Source organism: Astatotilapia calliptera, chromosome 18 (genome assembly GCF_900246225.1).
Source record: "Astatotilapia calliptera chromosome 18, fAstCal1.2, whole genome shotgun sequence".
Taxonomy (NCBI): Eukaryota; Metazoa; Chordata; class Actinopteri; order Cichliformes; family Cichlidae; genus Astatotilapia; species Astatotilapia calliptera.
In genome coordinates this window covers 8,982,150-9,003,519 of record NC_039319.1, presented here as the reverse complement: position 1 = coordinate 9,003,519, position 21,370 = coordinate 8,982,150, and the positions used below count along the sequence as shown (strand labels likewise).

General features: G+C 40.3%; 2 protein-coding genes and 1 long non-coding RNA gene across 7 annotated transcripts; 1 reads left to right on the top strand and 2 right to left on the bottom strand.

Annotated features, from left to right (window-relative positions):
• Window positions 1-41: 41 nt before the first annotated feature.
• On the bottom strand, window positions 42-4,396 carry sdr39u1 (short chain dehydrogenase/reductase family 39U, member 1). 2 transcript variants are annotated; one of them, XM_026150038.1, is made up of 6 exons: window positions 4,263-4,396; window positions 3,436-3,542; window positions 3,056-3,138; window positions 2,834-2,955; window positions 2,565-2,717; window positions 42-830 (listed from the first exon to the last, which is right to left on the bottom strand). In XM_026150038.1, exons 1-6 carry the CDS (start codon window positions 4,276-4,278, stop codon window positions 403-405), a joined length of 909 nt encoding a protein of 302 aa, XP_026005823.1. In that variant the 5' UTR covers window positions 4,279-4,396; the 3' UTR covers window positions 42-402. The 2 variants fall into 2 exon arrangements, with proteins under 2 accessions (XP_026005823.1, XP_026005822.1); XM_026150037.1 differs by lacking the exon at window positions 4,263-4,396 and adding an exon at window positions 4,132-4,245.
• A 2,398-nt stretch (window positions 4,397-6,794) lies between these two features.
• LOC113010676 (uncharacterized) lies at window positions 6,795-9,369 on the top strand. Its single transcript, XR_003270376.1, has 4 exons — window positions 6,795-6,878; window positions 7,054-7,207; window positions 8,292-8,317; window positions 9,176-9,369. It is a non-coding gene; the product is annotated as an uncharacterized LOC113010676 (long non-coding RNA).
• Window positions 9,370-10,423: 1,054 nt separating this feature from the next.
• On the bottom strand, window positions 10,424-21,280 carry LOC113011377 (leukotriene B4 receptor 1-like). Of its 4 annotated transcripts, none has more exons than XM_026150903.1 (6): window positions 21,252-21,280; window positions 15,404-15,611; window positions 13,432-15,098; window positions 12,088-12,288; window positions 11,933-11,976; window positions 10,424-10,996 (listed from the first exon to the last, which is right to left on the bottom strand). In XM_026150903.1, the coding sequence occupies exons 3-6, from the start codon at window positions 14,008-14,010 to the stop codon at window positions 10,723-10,725; spliced, it is 1,098 nt and encodes a 365-aa protein (XP_026006688.1). In that variant the 5' UTR covers window positions 14,011-15,098; window positions 15,404-15,611; window positions 21,252-21,280; the 3' UTR covers window positions 10,424-10,722. The 4 variants fall into 4 exon arrangements, with proteins under 4 accessions (XP_026006688.1, XP_026006690.1, XP_026006687.1 ...); XM_026150905.1 differs by having other exon boundaries at window positions 13,432-14,029; XM_026150902.1 differs by lacking the exon at window positions 15,404-15,611 and having other exon boundaries at window positions 13,432-14,029; window positions 21,252-21,270.
• Between the last annotated feature and the right edge of the window lie 90 nt (window positions 21,281-21,370).

Here is a 21,370-nt window from a genome sequence, read left to right as displayed (position 1 = left end):
AAAGGAGCAAAAGCTGCTAAAGGAGAAAGTTTAGACACATCTGTTATCAAGACTCAACTCTGTCAGATTTATTTTACAGAAACACTTCAGTATCAACAATCATGTCCCAGTGCTTTCTAAATGTAAGCAAAGGCTTAAAGCCGCTTGTTATTGTCCCGAATGCGGAGAAACACTTTAAAGCAAAGCATGACATTTTATTTAAAACAGTTTTTCAAACATGATCCCATAACTGCTCTTTAGCAATATGAGAAACAACAGTTCATCAGTACACAGATCTGATGAATAAGTAATTTACAAGTCTTTTACTGAGTCATGATCCTGGGATTCATTTTCAATGACTCGTTTAGGCTCATATTTGTTTATTCTTGTATTACAGTAAAAATGAACCGCCGTACTCTCTTGTTAATTAACAATCTCCTTCAAAGCAGAGGTCAAGTCAGGGTAGTTGTACTGAAATCCAGACTCCAAAGTCCTCTTAGGTATGACTTTCTGGCCTTGAGTAAGGATCACGGCCCTCTCCGAACCCAGCAGGGCGTTCATGACAAAGCCAGGTACAGGAAGGATGGTGGGCCGCCTCAAGACCCGACCCAATTCTTTAGTGAATTCATAGTTTGTGTTGAGAGCCGGCGCGACTCCGTTGAACACTTGTGGTGATGAGGAGGGTGGAGTGTCAGCAAGGGGCTCCAGTGCGCGGACAATGATTCCTGCCAGGTCTGAAACGTGGATCCAGGGAAATGGTTGTCTTCCAGATCCCAGGGTACCCCCGAGGCCGAGCCAGAACGGCAGCAGCATCTGCTTCATGGCCCCACCATCACGACCCAGCACTGCCCCTGGGGAATGCATGGAAAATAAGAAAGCACATGTTTTTCACTGCAGCCATTTTAACTTGTTTAATGATGATTTACTGGGACACTCTTTATAACTGAAAAACCATTAGTTCAAGCTTATGCTGTCCATTCAGTCAATCTAGTCAGATTATCTGCCGTGAAATGGCCCACGAGATAAAATTTTAATTCATGCTATAAAAACTGAAAAAGATAAAAAGTAATACAGAGATAAGATACTTTAAATCTTCACATGTTGTGTATGCATGTACAAAATGCAAAAGTTTAACAGACTGATGGTCTTTTAAAGTTTTTCTTTGGATGGTGGTAGCCTTTTCATTCTTTTTATTCTAGTTCTTGTACCCGATCGTCTTCAAAGGAAAGGTTTTTGCCCCAATTACTTTCTTTAGTTTGTTAAACCAGTTAACACTGACCTGTGAATCATTCAAGCATGAAAAAGGCACCCAATTCAAGAAATGAACCACTGTTTTTAAAAATGTATCCTTAGGCACTTTGTTATTATATCATAAAAACAAATTTTTTTCCACATTTCTTTAAGTCGATTTAGTCAATCTCTGAAAAATGCCAAGGATAACATATTTTGACAGGCATAAAAATTATATTTTTGGTGATTCCAAAATAACTATGAGCAGAACACTTAGGCTATGTTCACACTGCAGGCGAACGCGCATCAAATCCGACTTTTTTTGATCCTATCCGACTCATATCCGATCATGGTATGACAGCTTGAACGGCACAAACCCAATATTTTCAAATCCGACCTAGGTCACTTTCGTATGTGGTACTGAATCCATTACGTATCTGATGTTTTAGAAAGCGACTGCTGTTTGAATGGTCATTTTGCATTTAATCTGTCTTTTACATCACTGACACAAGACGGACGCCAATTATCAGCGCTAGAGAAGACAAACGAGAAAGCATGGCGGCCGTTGTTAAAGCACGGGCTCTCTTTTTTCTCTGTTTCCTTCTTTCTCTATTTAATTTGTCAAAATTCTGTCGGTTACGACTGTGCAGAAATTGATAGACTGCTGCAACAACACCTACTAGCTCTGTAGCCGCCATTTTTACTTCCGCAAACAGAGCGCGTTGTGTGTGACATCTTCTTTTGTGCATGTGGACCACTTTGAGGGCCATGAACCGTTCACACTAGAGCGCATTTGCTGTCACATTTTATTTGTAGTGTGAACAACCAGAAAAGGAAAAAAAAAAAATCGGATTTGATCAAAAAATTGCAATTGAGCATTAACACCTGCAGTGTGAACTACAGGTTACACTTACAAATTATGAAGAAACTAGACGTGAGGACAAAAGAAGTGGCAGGACTAAAGAAACCATCTACAGCAGACGAACAGGATCTGAAAGCCATGTTCTTAAGAAATAGGAAAAAAAATCCAGCAAAGACCTTACATAGGACCAGAAAGATGCATGTGGCCCTTCATCTGATCCATTTAGACCACGGGTAGGCAATTCCAGGCCAGGTTTTAGATCTTACCTTGGGTAACACAACACACCTGAATCACATGATTAGTTTGTTACCAGGCCTCTGGAGAACTTCAGGACATGTTGAGGAGCTAATTTAGCCATTTAAATCAGCTGTGTTGGTTCCAGGACACATCTAAAACCTGCAGGGACACCGGCCCTCGAGGCCTGGAGTTGCCCACCCCTGATTTAGACAGATTCAGAATGGACAATAAACATAAGCATGTGCCGTATACAAACCAGGCCGGATGATGACTTGTTTGGTGGTTTTTGCCACATTTTCAGGAAGTAGTGCTGCTGCTTCCCACTCTTTGACAAGTCTTGAGAGAAGGTCAAACGGAGTCCATTCACTGTCTTCTGTGTATTGAGCTGTTAGACTGGGTTTATAGCAAGCTGTGTCATGAAAACAAACAAACGAACAATAAGCAATAATAGAATTACTATCTATATTATCAATGAGTTCATCTGATCTGCTGTGCTGAGTAGAATCTCACTTATTAAATGCTTACCTACACCTGACACCAGCACCCAAGAGTGAGGAGGACTGGAGGAAGCAGCAATGGCTTGAGAAAGAGCTTTAGTTGTGTCAACGCGACTGGAGAACAAGTCTTTTTTGTAGCTTTCATTCCACCTTCAAAACAGAACCCAAGGGAAGAAACAGTGACAATCCCTGTAAATGCATTAAAATGCTGCAGATATTAGGATGGACTCTTTGATTATTTATTTCTCACCATCGCAGTGGGTTTATGAGATTCTCTCCAGCCAAGTTGACGGCACCCTCACACGGTGGGAGACCCTGAGACTCCAGCTCACCCTGCAGGAGCAGAGAGGAAGAAACATAAAGATGTTTAGAAATGTCACTGGATCTGTAAACTATCCCCCTTCCACATTTATCAGTTTGTACGTCTCTGTCTGTACAGTTTGTACATACTGAATTTCCCGGAGGAACCAACACGAGGGATTAATAAATTTCTTCTCCCTCTCTAATTTCAGTCCTTCAAACCATCAGGCATCAGCTCCAGTATGATGTTTCGTTAACAGTGATGAATCAACAGGTCCTAAAATGAGCTTTAGGTTTGCCCTTTTACTTTGTATTAACTTTAGGTCATACCCATGTTATCTTCCCTGGACCAGGCTGGCGGGATATCAGTGTCACCTCATGACCTTTGTCCCTAAGTAGGCGGGTAAGCTCACGGCCAACGAAGCCAGATCCCCCTCCTACAAGAAACACAACAGACAGAGAAATCATCAAAAGGAACAAACTGAAAAACAAAAGCCGCACACTTCCTTCAACTTAGAAACTGTGATTCGTACAAGTGTGTAAAGAAAGTACTGTATAAAGATTTAAAATCGGATTTATTTTATCATATCGTGCTTTAATTTTTTTTAACGTTTTACGTTAAATTTAAAATTACACTCAGTTTTAACTGCTGTAACAAAGGAAAGTCGCAACTTTCAAAAAACCCTTTTTGCTCATGACGTTAAGGTGGCTTTGGGTCAACTTTATTCTCGTTTTTGCAGTTTAACTTAAAGAGAAATATTTCTATTATTTAACCAAACAACTAAATAAATACATAGAAACGCTTCAAAATTATTAAAAAAAAACCCCTCAAAATTAGGTGAGTCAGGCATGCGTGGTGCGCATGCGTATTGTACATGCTTACAAAACATTGCTTTGTGCATTACCTGAGCAAACTCAACTATGAAACACACCATAAGCACACAGTTTTAGCACGCTTTCTCAAAGCTCCCAGGCTCTGTTCACAATAGTGCTACAGCCCAACATAATGCACAAGTACAAACTCACTAATGGATATAAGGCACTTCATTATTGGCCGCAACGTAAACATTAGCTGTAAGCTATCTGAAAGCGTAATGTCACTCTGACCTTTCCGAGCAACTTTAAAAAACGTGTAACTTTTTAAAAATTGTACATACCTATTAAAATTCTCATGGCCAGAAGCTTGCCCTTTAACCTTGAGTTAAATCTCAAAACGCCACCGTACACGAGTCCCGCCTCTCCTTCTTCTTCCTCTTCTTAAATGTTATTGGCGGTTGGCAAACAACTGATTGGTGCATTACCGCCACCACTAGTATGGAGTGTGAACTGGAATGACGCCCCCCCCCCAAAGAAAAAAACACCTCAAAGCCTTTCAAACACTCTTCCCGCTTTAAAAAACTGAAATAAAGCCTGGTAACTTTCACTTCCAGATTCCTTTTGCAATACGTCAACCAGATCCAGTTTTATTTTCATATTAATAAGGTTTTGGGATAATTGTCTCCTCTCCACCTGATATTTCGGACAGTGCAATATCACAAACTCTATAGTTTCTGTGTCTCCACAGAAGGCACATTTCCCTAATTTCCTTCGGGATTAGTAAAGTATTCTGATTCTGATTCTGATTATGTTTCCCAATCAAGAATAGTGTTGCATTCAACCCAGTATGACCAAATCTCAATCTCGATATGACCGCCTCCTCTCTCTTGCTCCTTCCAGTGGTCCTCGTTTCTCCTATACCCCCTTTGTATTGTATACAAACACCATCTTCTCTTTTCCTCCTCCCACTGCTGTTGCCATCTACTCCTCGTTTCTTGCCATATGATACTCTTTATTTCAGCTTGACCAAACCTAACAGCCAGGTCAACTGTCCCGTGTTTTGTTGCTTCCTTTGCCGCTCTGTCTGCCATTTCATTCCCCTTTATTCCATAATTGGCTGGAATCCATAGAAACACAACTGTAAGACCCATCATGTTTTCTGTGAAAAGTGTTTGCTGAATCTCTGCTAGAATATCTGCTCTCGCTTCTGAGTGACTACACTGTAAACTAAGCAATGATGCTCTTGAGTTTGAACAAATGATAGCTTTTAATGGCCTCATATCTTCCACCCACTGAACAGTCAACAGAATTGCAAGCAGTTCTCCAGTGAATACTGACAGTCTATCAGTGATCCTTTTTCCTATTTTAACCATGAACTCCGGGACCACAACTGCTACACCAATTTGACTGGCTGAATTCATTGTTGCATCTGTATATAATTGAACATAACCATAAAACTGGTCAATGTAAGCCTGCACAGTATAGGAGTTTAAAATAAATTCCCCATCCTTATTCTTCTTATCCAGTAGAGTGAAATCTACTATGGCTTCGGGAAGTATCCATGGATGTATTGCTGGTAACTAAACTCGTCCAACTGATCCAGTTTAAATTCACTTGCTCTTCCACCCACAATCCACCCAAAGCTCTTTGATTTCCACCTTCCTTTCTCCCAGCAAGGGTTAAGAACTGCTTGTGGTGGGTGATCCTGTCCATGGCCTTGAAGATTTGCCCAATAATTAAGTACAAGTTGTGTTCTTCTCAGTCCTAGAGGCATCTCCCCCATCTCCACCTCCCTCCTCTCCTTCTCCAGCTGCTCTGTTATCAAACTGTAATTTCAGCGAGTTTGGTCCAATCGGCGTTCCGTACTTTAGCCACGCAAACACGTCATTTTGTAGTTCACAGTTGGCTTGACCGAAGTCGGAATTCTTTAGTAACAGCTGACACCTGCTGGTTTTAGTGATGTGATGTCGTTCCTTTTCAAATTTAAAGGAATAATATGAGATATAACCCCAAACTTTTTTAGCTTTAAGTACTAAAAGTTTAACTCACACCGCCTCTGACGTAACTACAGCATCCGAATGAGAAATGTTTACCCTTGATTAGGTAAGAAATGAGGTAATATTAGGCAATAAATTATTAATGTAGAAGATCATAGTTAAAACAAACAAAAGTTGTTTGTTTTTTTTAAGTTTAAAGCGAATATCTTGTAACAGACATTTATCATTGCAGGATTAGCACAGATGCACAGGAATACGAGTGAAATAAAAATGCCATTTATGGTATCATTTTCTGCTAATTAAAGGGTAATACAAAACGTAAATATTACAATAGCGCCATGGGCCACAGTCCAACATCAACAAAAGCTAAACAAAAATCTTAACAACAGTAACAACAATAATAATTTAATGTTGTTATTTATGTTAGCCACACACACACACACACACACACACACACACACACACATATGTGTGTGTAACAATGTGCTGCTTTGGAAAGATGAAACCAAAGTTGAGATGGTTGGTCATAATGCACACCGCCATGTTTGCCAAAAAACCAAACACAGCATATCAACACAAACATCTCATACCAGCTGTTGGTGGTAGAGGGGGGTAACAATTTGAGGACTGTTTTGCGGCCACAGGACCTGTGCACCTTGCATTCACTGTGCTAATCAAAAGTATTTTAGGGTCAAATAAGAAGTAATCGGTCCCATAGCTACAGCTTGGCAGCAAATCTGCAACAGAATGGCTAAAAAAAGATGTTGCATTGGCTCAGTCAAAGTCCAGGCTGCAACCTTATTAAAATATTGTAGCAGGACCTTCAGAGAGCTGTGCATAAAAGTTTGCCTGCTAACGTCAATTAGCTGAAGCAACACCGTAAGGACGTGTGGGCCTAAATTCCTCCAAAATGACGTTAGAGATTGATAAAGTCATGTGGAAAATGTACTGTATGCCACTGTATGTATTTTCCTTACTTGTATATTCAGGCTGTGCCTCTATGCTGCTACTTTATGTCATTATGTTTACATTTCGGTAGTAATGTGTTTCAGTAATAATATGCAGGATGCGTATTAAAGAGAAGATGTCTTGAAAGTATACTGTTAAACGATGTTTTTATTTTTATGCGGCACAGGCAAACCCGGAAGCTGCTTGCTTGACGGCAGAGAGCAGGAGACACGTGGTTTGATAAAGCGATAAATTGCGGCTCGGGCTCATTAACGACCTCTCTTCCTTGTTGCGGTGATGCAGGTCGGACATGAGGTGCTGGAGAGACGAGAACTGACGAGGTGACACCTTGTTTTACTCTAAATGTTCACCTTTAGTGATGATTCTCTTCGTTATTGTCGCAGGTGTCGTGTTTATATTTATGCGTTTGCGCGTTTCTTGACGTTATTTCCGCACATTGTTAGCTCGCAGCTTCAGTAGCGCCAAATGCACCTCGTGGTTTCCGCTGATGAGGAAAATGCAGCTGAATATTAAACGATGCGTACGAGGGACTGATGCAATTTAGGCTTTGATTGGGAGCTCAGTGAACTTTAAGGTGCTGGGGCTGTGTTCTGTAATGTTATAACAGTTTAGGTTGATGTGTTTGAGGTTAATGACTCCCATAGGAGGAAGACCTGTGGGTCAGGGTTTGAGTGTACTTCAAACATCACATACAAAACGATCTAAATGAAGCTGGCTTGCTTCACCGAGAACTGAACGAAACTGATTAAAATTGGAAGTTAATTTTAGTTGCGTCAAACGACACAATACCCGTGCATAAGACCTCCGTGCTACTATGTTGGGTCAACTAACGTCCACTATGAACTTCATAAGTAACAAAGTTAAAACTAATATAAAGGTCAAGCACTAAGGTCTTGTTTACAAAGGGTATAATCCGTTTTATTAAGAACTTGAGGAGTCAGCGTGTTCCCTTTGTTTATGCTTGTAAAACAAAGGGTTTCCTGTCTTGTCCTATCTGAGAGTGTAAATTCCTAAATGAGCTAAATAGGTTCTGTAAGTTCTAAACATTGCTGTAATATTTACCAAAATCACAAGCTGAATGTTCAGTTCACACATTTTAAAATGCATCAACTAAACTGTGCATTATATAAAAAAATAAGAAATTATTTCTTTACTCTTAGCTTTATCACACTAGGCCCATTAATTGAGTTGTGCCATTTCAGTTCTCATCCTATACCTGCTGCAGATGCAGACTTGCCAGCTTTTAGTCAAACCTTGATGATGAGTTGCATGTGAGTCCGTGTTTCACCTGAAACCTCATGATTATCTTTCACTGCACTGATGGGTTTGACAGTAAGGGCGCAGGTCAGGCACTCTGGTGTGTAAGTGCACAGTTAAGCTAATCTTATGTTCCTTTTCTTTCAGGATTTCAGAACCTGGGTGTGTCCAAGGTAAGGTTTCTTCAGTTTTGTTCGCTGAAATTGCATCACAATATCTGTTGGTTTAAAAGTGTGGAAATTCCCAGCTTTAGATTCAAGGTGTTTAATGTCATGTGTCCAAAGAAAGGCATTTCTCTGTGCAAATGAAATTGTTTCTTTGCTGTCCACCCTCAGATGCTGGTTAAGATATACAATAGAAATAGAGCAGATAAAATACAAATGGTATAAATAAATGAAGACGGAAAAGGAGATAAAATTAAGAAATTTAAGATGCTGAAGTCAGGTGGTCTATAGTCAAAATTTAACTAGGGTCAAATTCTGCTAGGTAATTTCTTTTTTTGACTTTTTGAAATTAAATGGTTAATGCAATCCACTCTGGATATCAAAATCCAGCCCATAATCTGATATTGAATGGCCAATAAGCTTGCATCACAAAGGAACCGTATTATCTAATAGCCAGTTTTCATTAGTCCCTATTCGGGTCAGGACACTTTTTAGGGTTTTCCATTAGGTGATAGTACCTGGTACTTTTTAGTACCAACTCAACCGGGGTACCAAGCAATCGAGGCAGAAATATGAAAATGTGTCGGTAGATGTGGTCACTGATTGGCTAGTCAGTGATGCATGAAGTCAGCAAAGCCATTAAGTTGATGACTTTAAATTAACTTAGGTTAACATTAAAGTGTTACTTAGTCTGTGCAGTATGTTTTTATATTGTGGTGTACTAAAAATGTGTAACCAGAGTTTAGTACAACATAGTTCAACAGCACCCCCGCTTTTTTTTTTTTTAAATTTATTTTAAACTCTAAAGTGATTGTAATGCTGAATTAATGCCTTTGAGGCTCTATTAATATTTTCTTTGTTTGACAGGTGATGGATCCTTCATGAGCTCTGGCTGCTGGGTTTCCTCAGGTGGAAATGTTGTGATTTTAAAGTATTAAATGTAATTTATTTTAATTAAATCTTTGTTTACTGACAAATACAACTCGATCTATATTTCAGTGATAACAATTTGTAGTAGGTACATTTGTGTGTTCAATAAAGCATCTTTTTTGTAAATCAAACTTTTGCAGGTTTTTATTTCAAATGTGTAATTTGAATTGTTTTTGCAGGATGTGTTGGGCTTGGACTGTGCAAAGGACTTCTTTTTAATTATGGTTAATGTGCCGTACATTTGAAGTTGGGGCAAAATGGGTAAATGAATATTAAAATTAGACTAGGAGCATGTCTAAATGGACCAGTCAAAACATGTTTAAAGTGTAGTGGGGAAAATGACTAAATTAAAATTCCTGTTGCCTAATCTGCGAAAAGGCGTTACTGAAAGGTATGAAAAGCATCAGTAAAACTGAGGTCTTGACCTCAGTATACACTCACTGGGCTCTGTCATTGGCTACAGCCTGCTACTATAGCAGATATTTGACAAGATGCTGAAAAGACTACTCAGATTTTGGTCTATTTGGATGTGATGGAATCAGTTGCTTTGGGTTTGGCATCTGATACAACCTTCATTCCACAAACCAAAGGTGCTGTATTTGACTGGAGGCTATTTGAGCAGTGAGCTCGTTTTCAAGTTGAGGAAACCAGTTTGAGATGACCTGAGCCTTGTGCCTTGGCAGCAACAATGGTATGCAAGTGTACTTGTGTTTAACAACGCTCAAACATTGATCACCAGCATCGATACAAGCCTGGAGAATCCACTGTTGCACAAAACTCTGACTTTGACCATTTTTGGTGAGGAAATTGTAGCATTGGGAATGGCACATTTTCTGCAGCTGTAGCCAATTTTCTTTAATTTAGAGATGCTCTTCTACATTTGTAACAATTAGTTTAAGTTGGTGGTGCCTTTTCTTGGCTCAAAGTCATTCTGGCTTTAACGATGACAAAATAAAAACAGATTATGTAGAAATGTTGGACAAAGAGCAGGTTAAACACGAGTCCTTTGACTTGAGCTTCTATGTAACAAATCTGACAGAAGCTCATGACACTGTCAATTGCAGAAGATTTTAAATGTTTGTTTTTTTTTCATTGAAAGTAAACTGCATTAAAAATTTGATATTGAATATGCAGTTTTCTTAAAGTGTACTTTAGTAGCAAGCATCAGTTTTCATTCACACCATTTTTATTTTACAAAATCAGTCTTTACATTAAGGAATAAAAACTGTAAATACGTTAAAACTGTAGTTTTAACGTATTTACAGACCTGAGACTTTACAGATATTCAGATGCACGTAGACGAAGGTAAACTGCTTGTGCTTACACTCCTGACTTCCACTTTAATTGTGTTATCACATTTTAAATAAAAAAAAAATGCTGTGCTAATGCTTGTTGTGTGTCGCCTAAAATCTATAAGTCCACATAAAGCTTTACACAATTTTAAGTGCTTTCATTTATATATACAGTCTGTTAGTGTATGAAGTTCATTCAACATTCCTGTTCTCTGGAGTAGAAGCCACTGTACGATTTTGACAATCAACATTACTCTCTCCGACATTGTCATAAGTTGTGAGTCGGGTGCTTTTGGTTCCTGTTTGATCTGATAATGTTCCCTCAAATAGCTTAGCCATGAAGGCAAAACCATTTTTCTTGATGTAGGATTTCCCTGCAAAGGTGTAGAGGACTGGGTTAGCACAACTGCTGATGAAGGCCAAAGCTGAGGTCACTGCACGGCTGGACTGAGAGATGGTATCTAATCTGCAGGGGAAAAGTTTGAAAAGTCATATATATATATATTTTTTTTTTCCAGCTGTGTTCATTGCACATAGATTTCTCCACATTCTGAATAATTTCATAATATTATGTACTTGAGATGGTAGGATGGTCAATGTCTTAACAACTTCACATTGAGGAACATTACTCTGAAATTGCTGCACATATTTTAGATGTAGTTTTTGCAGATTGGTGACCCTTTACCCATCTTTACTTGTGAAAAACTATACCTCTCTAAGATGCTCTTACTGACCTGTTCCTCTAGCACTTCCACTGCACTTTTTGCATTTAAACATTCAAAGTTTGTACTTGCTCTTGTAAGAATGCCCCCCCACACACACCCACACCCAAAAAAGCTTTTTTTTTTTTTTGGTTTCAGCAGAGTGGATCCCGCCCGAGGGCCCAGACACTTCCACCTTCCTCGCCTGCTCAGGTGTGGTGGGAAGTCGGGGGCCGAGCTGGGGACGTGACCCAAGGATCCACAGAGCTGTAGGTGCCCCAAGTTATTCTCAGGCAGGGGAGGGGGTGGTGGCCTAGCCCGCTGTAGTCTGATCCCAAAGCTGATGAGGGAGTGGATCCCGCCCAAGGGCCTGGACACTCTGCCATTGCCTGTGAGATGTCCACTTTCCTCATCAGTCCTGAGCTAGGGATGTGACCCGAGGGTCTCACTCACTGGCTAACACATTAGCCACAGCTAGCCGCTAGAGACACAGCAGCTACAACTTTGTTGTGGGGATCCGGGCAACAGAATCCTGGGAAGCTACCGAGACAGGCTTCCCACCATAAAGGTAAACGGACACACACTGTCACCACACACTAACCATATATTGATGCCACACAAAAGCACACACATGTACAACCAAGTAAAGAATATGTAACAGAGTGGAGAAAGAGCCTCTACAGAAAACTTAAGTTACTCACCTTTCTCTTATGGGTGAGTTCTTTGGGTACCAAGCAGCTGCCACCTTTGGTAGAAAACAAAACACACTCAGTATTCACTCAAAAGCACAGCTCTCTTAACAGAAATTTTGAGCAGATTTGATGCGAATATTTGTCAAGAACACGCCCTCGCACACCTGTACCATGTTGATGACGTGGTACGGCAGCCAGAACAGACCAAATGTGATGACAATAGCCAGGATGAGTTTCTCGCTGCGGGCATTTCGTTGGAACTTGGTCTCCCTCAAGCGTTTCAGGATGACAACATAGCAGGTTATAATGATTGCATAAGGAATAATGAATCCTGCCACTGTCTCAAATGCGTACTGAAACCTCACCTGAAAACAAGAGCATATAAAGAAAGGCACTTTTCTTCAGACATGAACTGATTTCTCCAAATATGGAAAACAAATAAAGAAGTAAAAGCTAAAATTGTAAAACTGTTTAAGTTGAATTAACTTATTTGCTTTGTTTTTGTCAAATTAGAGGACAAAATCAAACATCTGATGACTTTAAGCCACGTCATGATGTCTTTTGTGTGAAAAAGCACCTTCTGCATAATAAGTATTTTTACTATATACATTCTGAAGGGAATTTGGATGCTACTAGTTTTGAAGCCTTAATTAACAACAACTTTTATTGTTGCCACTTTAGCTTAGTGGGTGAACAAGTGAGCACCTGCCACATGGCTGGAGAGCTATGACCTAGGTTTGAATCTGACCTACAGCACTTTGCTGCATGTCTTCCCTCTCTCCTCCTCTTCAAGTATCATCTTAACTGCTTTGCTATCCAATAAAGGGAAAAATGCCAACAAAACTAGTATTTTAAAAAGAGGACTTTTACCTGTAAAAACAATGTTTTGCATTGATCCTTTATGAAGGATCAACACAAAAGCTTGAAACACATGGAGTCTAGTGTATAAAGAATCTTTTAGTAAAAGTAATCTGCTCAAAGCACTATGGATACTAGTTAAGCTGCAGCTATAAAAGGCCTTAAACACAGTAAAAAAACACATCTGCAACCTCCTGCTAAAATAGACTGTCTACTTGTTCATGAAGTTGTATCTAATAAAAAATTTTTTTATGTAAGTATTACCATTATTTCTTTTATTATTATTTTTTAAGTCAGTGGTTTGTGACATTGAAACAGAATTCATTTTTAAAGAAAAGACTGTTCTCAGTTTTTTTTCTCTTCAGCACCCTATTATAAACTGATGTGAATTAAGAAGGCTGATATCATCCAATGAAGATTTTCAAGTTGTTGATGCATCTTTATTAAAAAACAAAAAACAAAACAAACCTAATTTCAGATAGGTGTGCTGGACCTTTTGCTCAAAGCATGTGATCATGTTCAATACCTCACTCACTATTTTACGGGCTCTCACATGCAGAAGGTTTTTTGAAGGCATTTTATGGATGGAAATATGATTATGAAACTAATCAGATCAGTGGCAGACAAATAACCAACACAAGTGTACTTACATGTCTACGCAGTGTGTGATTGGATGCACACACATATGTTGTTTGATTCATATCATCAGTTTCTTTTTTCACATCTCGAAACACCAATGAGGGGATAGACATGACCATCACTAGCACCCATGTGCCTAGGATCACCCTCCTCACAACCTTCCTGGTGATCAGGCGATACAGTGTGTGTGGAAAGACTATGGCCAACAGCCTGTGCACGCTCATCAGGGTTATCAGAAAGATTGACGCATACATGTTGGAGTTGCACAGGTAGAACAGGATTTTGCACATGGCGTTTCCAAAGACCCACGTCTGCATGACCAGGTAGATGATGAAAAAGATGGTGAGAGCCATGAGGAACCCATCAGCACATGCCAAGTTAAGGATGAGGAGAGTGGTGACTGAGCGTTGTTGGCAGCGGGCCAGGATGCTCCAGACAATGAAGAGATTTCCAGGGACGCCCAGGAGGAAGACCAAGCTGAGGATGAGGGCACCAATGGCTGCGGAATAGTCATTTTTCACAGCATTTTCATCATCAGGGTCAGGGGTGGGGTTTGGTCCAGTCAGAGGTGAGAGACTTGAGTAGCTCATGGCAGAAGAATTTTTGATCCTTTAGATGGGAAAAAACATTAGAACACCAAAAGGAAATTATGTAGCTTACAGCTGCTCCAAGACAATGACAGTAACAGACTAAACTAATTTAATATGACAATGTATTAAAAAGTCTACAAAACATCAGCAATAGCTCTAAAATATATATAACTATAGATCAATTTAAATATCAAGAATATTACAGAGGTGAAATAAATGAGATTGACATTTAACTCTATAAATCAATAAATAAACAAAACTAATGAGGTCCAAAATACTAGAGTAGCCCTTGATAAATGCTAACTTCATGGAAACTGTTTACAGTGGTTATAATTCAGCATGACTGTCAGGTTAGCAGATTGCCCCTTCAGTATTATTTATTATCATTCATTCATTCATTTATCTTTTTAAGATAAGCACCTTTGAACTGCATTTTCGGACTCTCCACGTTGAACAGATGTTTCTTATCAAGAAAGAGCTTCAATACCTTAATCCAGAAATCATGGGAGACCACCCAAAACACGTTTAACCTGCACTGCCAAAGCCTAAATCCTATTTTACTTAATAGATCTAAAAAACTTCTACAAATATGAAAACCAAAATGTTTGACTTTGGTAGTGTTTATTTTTCGACATTTAACCATCAGCTCTGTACAGATAGATTTTAGACACTTCCTAAAACCACAACCTATTTTTTCTCTGTGTTAAGCAAATTAGATATAGTTTTTTACTAGTTTATTTTTTTTTAAAAGAGACAGAAATTACTGAACACAGAGTTTTTGGACGATTTGATTCTTTCAACAAACAACATTCAAACAAACCATAATATTAAGAAGACAGTCATACACAATAACTGAGGACATGTGCTACCCTGACACAGCGTTTAAATATTTGCAACCAAGCCAACGATTCAGCCCAAACTTGTCGAACATTAGCTGCACTGCGTCAAAGAAAAGTATACAGTCTTTGTTTCAAGTTGATTTTTTTTCTCCTTTGTCTCATGTCGAAAACTGATATGCCGAAGTCACAGACAGTCATCCTCTGCGTCAGTTTTGCACCTTGTGGTAAAAAGTATGACGCATCTGTGCACTGATTGCAAAGACAAAATAAATATAAGTGATAGTGACAGAAGTCTAAAGGTTCACAAACTGGTCAACATACGATGATATGATGAGAACAAGACATCAAGTCTTAATTTCTTTTCTCTGGTACCACTAAAACACACTGTTTATTTTCCCCTGTTGGAGTTTTGCAAGTAATTAAAAAAATGAATTACTGCCAGGCTTACATCACCAGTAAGTATTGCAACAAAAATAAGATGCTGTTTGTTATCAAAAAGAGGTCCAAAAGAAAATATGCTAAAATGGCTATTTAGTATATATTATATTGCTCACCTTTTGACGGTTTGTTATTTCTCCGTGATGTGTATGAGCTTAGGATGTCCGCTGTTCCCAAAATTTGATGGTGTTCCTGTGAGCTGAATAAAAACTGAATCCTTTCCTGCCTCGCAGGCTGTAACATGCTGTCGGTGAGGGGATGTCCTTCCTTAAAAGTCATGCTATTTCTTTTTCTGTCTTGCACAACTTTCCTATGTCATGTTTGCTGGGCACACAGGCACAAACATGTATTTAGAGATTACACACACACACATCAGCAAAATGTAATTGTTCACATAAGTCTCTGTCACTGACAGAAATGCTAATTTTCAAAATATAAAACAAAACCAAACAAAAAACCCAAACAGAACAAAAAGAAAAAAAATATTTAAACAGCCTTAAAAATACAGAACAATTGAGAACAACAACCAATTCTAAACTGGGAGCGAAATGAAGTCAGATCTGTTATTCACTGTAATCTCTTCCTGTCTGTCAGATCCAGAAGCCAGTAGCTAAACACATTTTGAATTATTTTTACCAATGGAAATCAGGAAGAAAAAATATTCAGAAAGAGAAGTACTGATAGATGAATTCATGAATTAAAAAGGCATGCAGAATTCCTGACAATATATCAGTGTTTAAGGCAGAGATGTCAGGTTTATGTTATTGTTTGGCTGCCATGCACTGCATGTGGGTGTCCAGGGCAGTGCGGATGAAGATCAGTTCGCAAAAAGAGTCACTCTTGAGGAAAGAACCGAATGTACATATGTCATAACCATTGAGGAAATGTGTGAAAACAAGGAAAACAGAAAATCTTTCATTCATGAAAGCCATGACAAATACACTTTCCCTCCACAATTAAAAGATATTTTATTGTAACCAGGTTGAAACTTTGTGGTTGTGAGTTAATGATTGAGGTGACTGATTAATAAAGATCCCGATGGAAAGTTTTCAGAATCAGTAGAAGCAGTTTTCAATCTTCACACCATTTAATAGCATGCAGGGATTACATGGGTATCTTATTTTTAGACTGTTGAATACAATACACAGTCCAGCAGAGGGCAGCAACACTTCAGCACTCTGTCTACCTAACATTAGCAGAGATCCCTGAAAAACAGCTGCTCCTAATACATCCAAGTTCTCTGTTTTAATTACATAACCCAGCAATCAGTGACCTTCAGGGAACCATGAAGGAACATTCTTTCTAAGTTCCCTGAAGGTTGTGAGGGCCAAAATGAGGCTATGTGAGACAGTGAAACATTTGAAGCATTTGTGCTGGAATTGCATCGAGGTTTTGGTGCGAGATCGACAGACGGATTGGTGCCGTGTCTGCAGCGATGTACTGTACTGGTTCGTCGTGGTGACGATAGAGCTGAGTATAAAAGCAAAGCTCTCAATTTACCATTTGGTCTATGTCCCTACCTTCACCTACAGTTACGAGCTATGGGTAGTGACCAAAAGAAATAAGTGGAAATAAGCTTCCTCCAAAGACTGGCATCTGCTGCCACATCAAAAGGAGCCAGTTGGTTTGAGCATCTTACTAGGATTTCTCTTGGGCGCCTGCGAGATGTCATTTTTAATATTTGCTGTCTTTGTCATATCATCAGCAGTCTACTGTTTACTATCATAGCCAAGTGGCTAACAAAGGTAAACAGAAGTTTTCCCAATTCCTACTAATGAATGTTATCTTGTTTCAAGATACATAATACCTGCCATTATCCAAAGTCACATCTGCTTTCCTGTATCTTTTGCTTGTTATCATTTTCTCTCTTTTTTTTTTTTTTAAGCCTGGTGGCTTTGACCTTTTTTTGTCCATCTTCCATCAGTAATTTTGCTCTCCAGTATCAACACCCAACCCAACAACATAAACTAATAGACTACTAGATCTACACCTTGTTGTGATTTCACACAACCCAGGAGAAATAATTACTACATAATGGGCTTGAATTGACAATATTATGAAAGAAATGTGCACTATTTGGAAGCAGCCCGCCCCCTCCCCTTTCAACAGGTTGTGTGTGAGACTTCAGCACAGCAGCAGCAGCAAGCAGGCGCACCGAGGGCCCTGGCGCACACTTTTCGCTCACTCATGTGTATGATAGAATTTAGAAAACACATCGGTGAAAATTATAAGTCTATATAATAATGTCTTCAGCTTTTGTGTTTCTTGTCTTGCAGAACATGTGCAGGATTAAGTCTATCATCAGAGTAGATCTCCTGCTGACCTCCAAAATCCAAAAGGAAATGTTTTTGGCCCGGTTTAATAACCCTGTACAGCCTGTCATACAGTGGATGCAATGGGTGCCTATGGGCAACAAACAAAATGTCCAGTGTCCTTGGAACAAACATGTACCGGGTCAAAAACACGATGATGCCATGAAAGGGGAACTACCGGGCCTGGGCGGCCAGTGACAACATTACGAAGCAGGCGCGGACAACCGTCCCACACAGCACAAGGCCTGTTTTCATTGACTGAAGGGCAAGGACGTCCGGGTTCTGATCATTGCTGAGTGGCCATGGCAGTGTAGTCTACGCCAATATACACGGGAGAAACCAACACGTAGGAGAGACAGTCAGGGATGTGATTGGACTTTTACCAGCCACATGCTGAATGTCTATCGTAAACTCCGAAATGGACGCCAACTGGCGCTGCTGGCATGCGCTCCATGGGTCAGAGACCTTGGATATTGCAAGGGATCAACATATGTGGTAAAGTTGCAACCCTCGAGCAAAATGCATGCATTTCGTGTCATGAGGTGCAGGGCCAGCTACTCCCTGACGAAAACAACACGTTCGGCATCCAGTGTATGACTGAAAAAGGCGAGTGGCTGCCAGACACCGGAAACCCGCTGTTCCAACATGGCACCCTCTGCTACTTCCAATGCGTCAGTGGTTAATGCGATCTCTGCTGAAGGAAACGGGTGGGCCAGCAGGGTGGCATTAGCTAGCGCAGACTTGGCCGTGGATTATTCCTGGATGCATTCTGGGAGCCAGTCAACAAGATCTTTGGCTGTTTTACCTTTCAAGGCAGCGTAGAGCGGCTGTAGCAGGTGGGAAGCTCTGGGGAGAAAGTGGTTGTAAAAATTGATCATCCCCAAGAACTCCTGCAACACTTTAACCGACGTGGGATGCAGAAAAGCCGAAACGGCCTGGACCCCATCTGGCAACGGGACCACACTATCAGCAGAAATGCGGTGCTCCAGGAAATCCAGGACATGCAACCCAAACTGGCACTTGGAAGGGTTGGAAGCAGAGTAAAACATGGTGCAGATGGGACTCGTGCTCGCTCACCGAGCAGCTGGCCACCAATATATCGTCCAGGTACACGAAAACAAAAGGCAGCCCCCGCAAGACAGAGTCCATCAGCCTTTCAGGCCAAACAGCATGCACAAAGACTCTAATAAGCCAAAGAGGGTAATGACAGCGGTTTTAGAAACGTCTTCGGCGTGCACAGGAACCTGGTGATACCGCGGCACCACGTCAATGTCAGAAAAAATTCGAGGTCCCAGTGAGATGGGCGGAAAAATCCTGAATGTGGAGGTGGGGTAACGATCGTTCTCCGTGGCATTATTTAAACGGTGAAAATCTCTGCATGGCCGCCGCCGACCGTCTGCCAACACCCAGGTCTGAGAGGGAGAGAAGCTTTTCGGCTCGCTCCGCATCGGAGAGGGCATAGCGCTGAAGAAGTAGTTCCTTAAGGGCGGCATATTTCCCTTGGGCGGGTGGATCCCGGAGGAGGGTAATTGCACGACAGGTGGCTAGCGGGTTGAGCGAGGCCACCACATGGTGATACTTCGTGTTGTCAGTCGAGATGACACGAAGGGTGAACTGAGCCTCCACGTGCACGAACCACAATGCGGGATCATGGAGCCAAAAGTCCTGCAGCTTCAGCGCCACAGCAAACTTAGCTGCAGCAGGAGGCGGAGGACCTGCAGTCGTTGATGTATCCAGACCAGAGCCGGCGTCATCCTCAACCTGTAACATGTTTGAGTCTGGGGTCACCAATGTGGAGGTAAGCACAGACAACACGGGAGCTCTTAGTTCTCACTCCAGCTTTATTCCTCTCTTCACATCAACTGAATACATCGCCTCAAAACTCAGCAACACATTTCCTCAACACTGGGTGTGAGTGGAGCCCTCTAGTGGTCCACCACAGCATTAAAATTTTAAATCGCGTTAATTGTGATGACAGCACCAACGTTGACAGCTATAGTTTGATGGTTTGTTTTTATTTTGCGAGCTGGTTATTAGGTGCTGCTCCAGCCAGCCAGAGAATCCCCGCTGCCCCGCCCTCTCCTCCCTGGAGTGGAAGCCCATTAAAATTTTATGTTAATCAGACTCTAGCAGGGCTGTGCAGAGAGGTTTAAAGGGGCGGGTGCTCAAAGTTTAAAAGGGGCACATTGAACCAGGTTGAATAACAACAACACACATTCATCAAGAATCTAATATGGGAAGGGCAGGGTTGTGTTGATCTGAGACTGTAGACATTAAAAAGTCCACAGGAGAGATGGTAGCTGATTAAAGTGTCATGAGATAATAACAAAATGCAAAGATTGGTGACAGCGCTTGGAACCATAAGGCAACAAAAACTGTGAGAAATAATTTAGGATCTGCCTGTGAATCACTCTTTGCTTCTCTTCTTCCTTCCATCCCATCATTTCATATATCTCTCTCCACTTGCTGTCTATCTGAGAACAAGGCACAACTTGTTATTGCAATAAACTATAATCTAATTATCCACACCTAACAACTCTTGCACTTAATCTATAATAAAATGATGACAGAAAAATGTTACAGCACTGCCTTTAGTAGCCTCACACAGCTCCTGCTGTTTCCTCCTCATGTCCTTACCAGGCATGTCTGCACAATGTTATATCATGAGTAATATTTTTTTTAAAATCCATCTAAATAAAACACACACATGCACGCACACACAGTGACATTTTAGACCTTCTTCAGAATACTGTATATACTATGGGCATCATGGTGCTGATCCAGAATCCTTACATTATTATTTATTACTAGAGCTACAATAATAAAGCAAAGAGGAGGGGGAAGTAATAAATATGAAATAATGTCATTATGATGATTCCATTTTTTTCACTATCCACTCTGTGCAGGGGCAAAGCTTATTACATTTTAAAACTGTAGAGATACAATCATTTTACTGCTGTAAAATCCAACTTTTGTCTTATTTAAAATATAAATCTAATATAATCTGCTTCTTAATGTATGTTCTTTAAAATACAGCGTGTGTTTTTTTAAATATTATAATAATGCATAATTATGTGGACATGCATATTAGATCGTTTTTAGTGAAATATAATCCCTCCAGAGAGGCAGGAAAAGCCCGGAAACTTACTTTAAAACTAAATATGTTCTAAATACTTTAAAACTAAATATGTTCCCTAAAAGGGTGACAGAGCTACAGACCCATGACAGCCTTACACAGGTAGCCAGCAGCTGTGACCAGCACTATATGTGCAGTTAATAAAAGGACAGGTATTCCATGTTTGGCACTGATCACCACCTGCACTCATGTATATATCTATCTATCTACTTAGCACTTTTAGTTCTTATTCTCATTTTTATTTTCATGTCTATTTAAGCTTAATTTATAACAGTATTTATAACAGTATGTTTGCACTGAAGCACCGCAGCAATTTCCTAATGTTGTAAACCCGCTCAACATTTGGCAATAAAACCCTTTCTGATTCTGATTCTAATGTTTGTCGCGCTGTTGCACGCACAGCACGCTCGTTTGTTTCAGTTCGTCAGTTGCAACAAGACAACTTACCAACGTGTACGTAATAAGCTAATACTCCTGTGTGCTACACACTACAGTGTACGCTGTACACCTACTTACTGGTTGTGTCGCATCAGTCTGTGTCTCTGAGTTAACTTGTGTTTCTCCTACAGCTCCGGACCGCTAAAAATGCGCGTGCTCTTTGTGAGCTCGTTCCCGGCTCGTAACCAGCGCGTTCT

Coding starts and splice junctions, on each gene's coding strand:
- sdr39u1 (XM_026150037.1), bottom strand. CDS start 4,174: ATGTTTACGTTGCGGCCAATAATGAAGTGCCTTATATCCATTA. Junction 3,139..3,435: donor GTCCAGGGAAGATAACATGG/GTATGACCTAAA, acceptor CTGCTCCTGCAG/GGTGAGCTGGAGTCTCAGGG. Junction 2,718..2,833: donor GGTGCTGGTGTCAGGTGTAG/GTAAGCATTTAA, acceptor TTCATGACACAG/CTTGCTATAAACCCAGTCTA.
- LOC113011377 (XM_026150902.1), bottom strand. Junction 12,289..13,431: donor ATCACACACTGCGTAGACAT/GTAAGTACACTT, acceptor TCTTGTTTTCAG/GTGAGGTTTCAGTACGCATT. Junction 10,997..11,932: donor AACTCACCCATAAGAGAAAG/GTGAGTAACTTA, acceptor TTTCCCCTGCAG/ATTAGATACCATCTCTCAGT.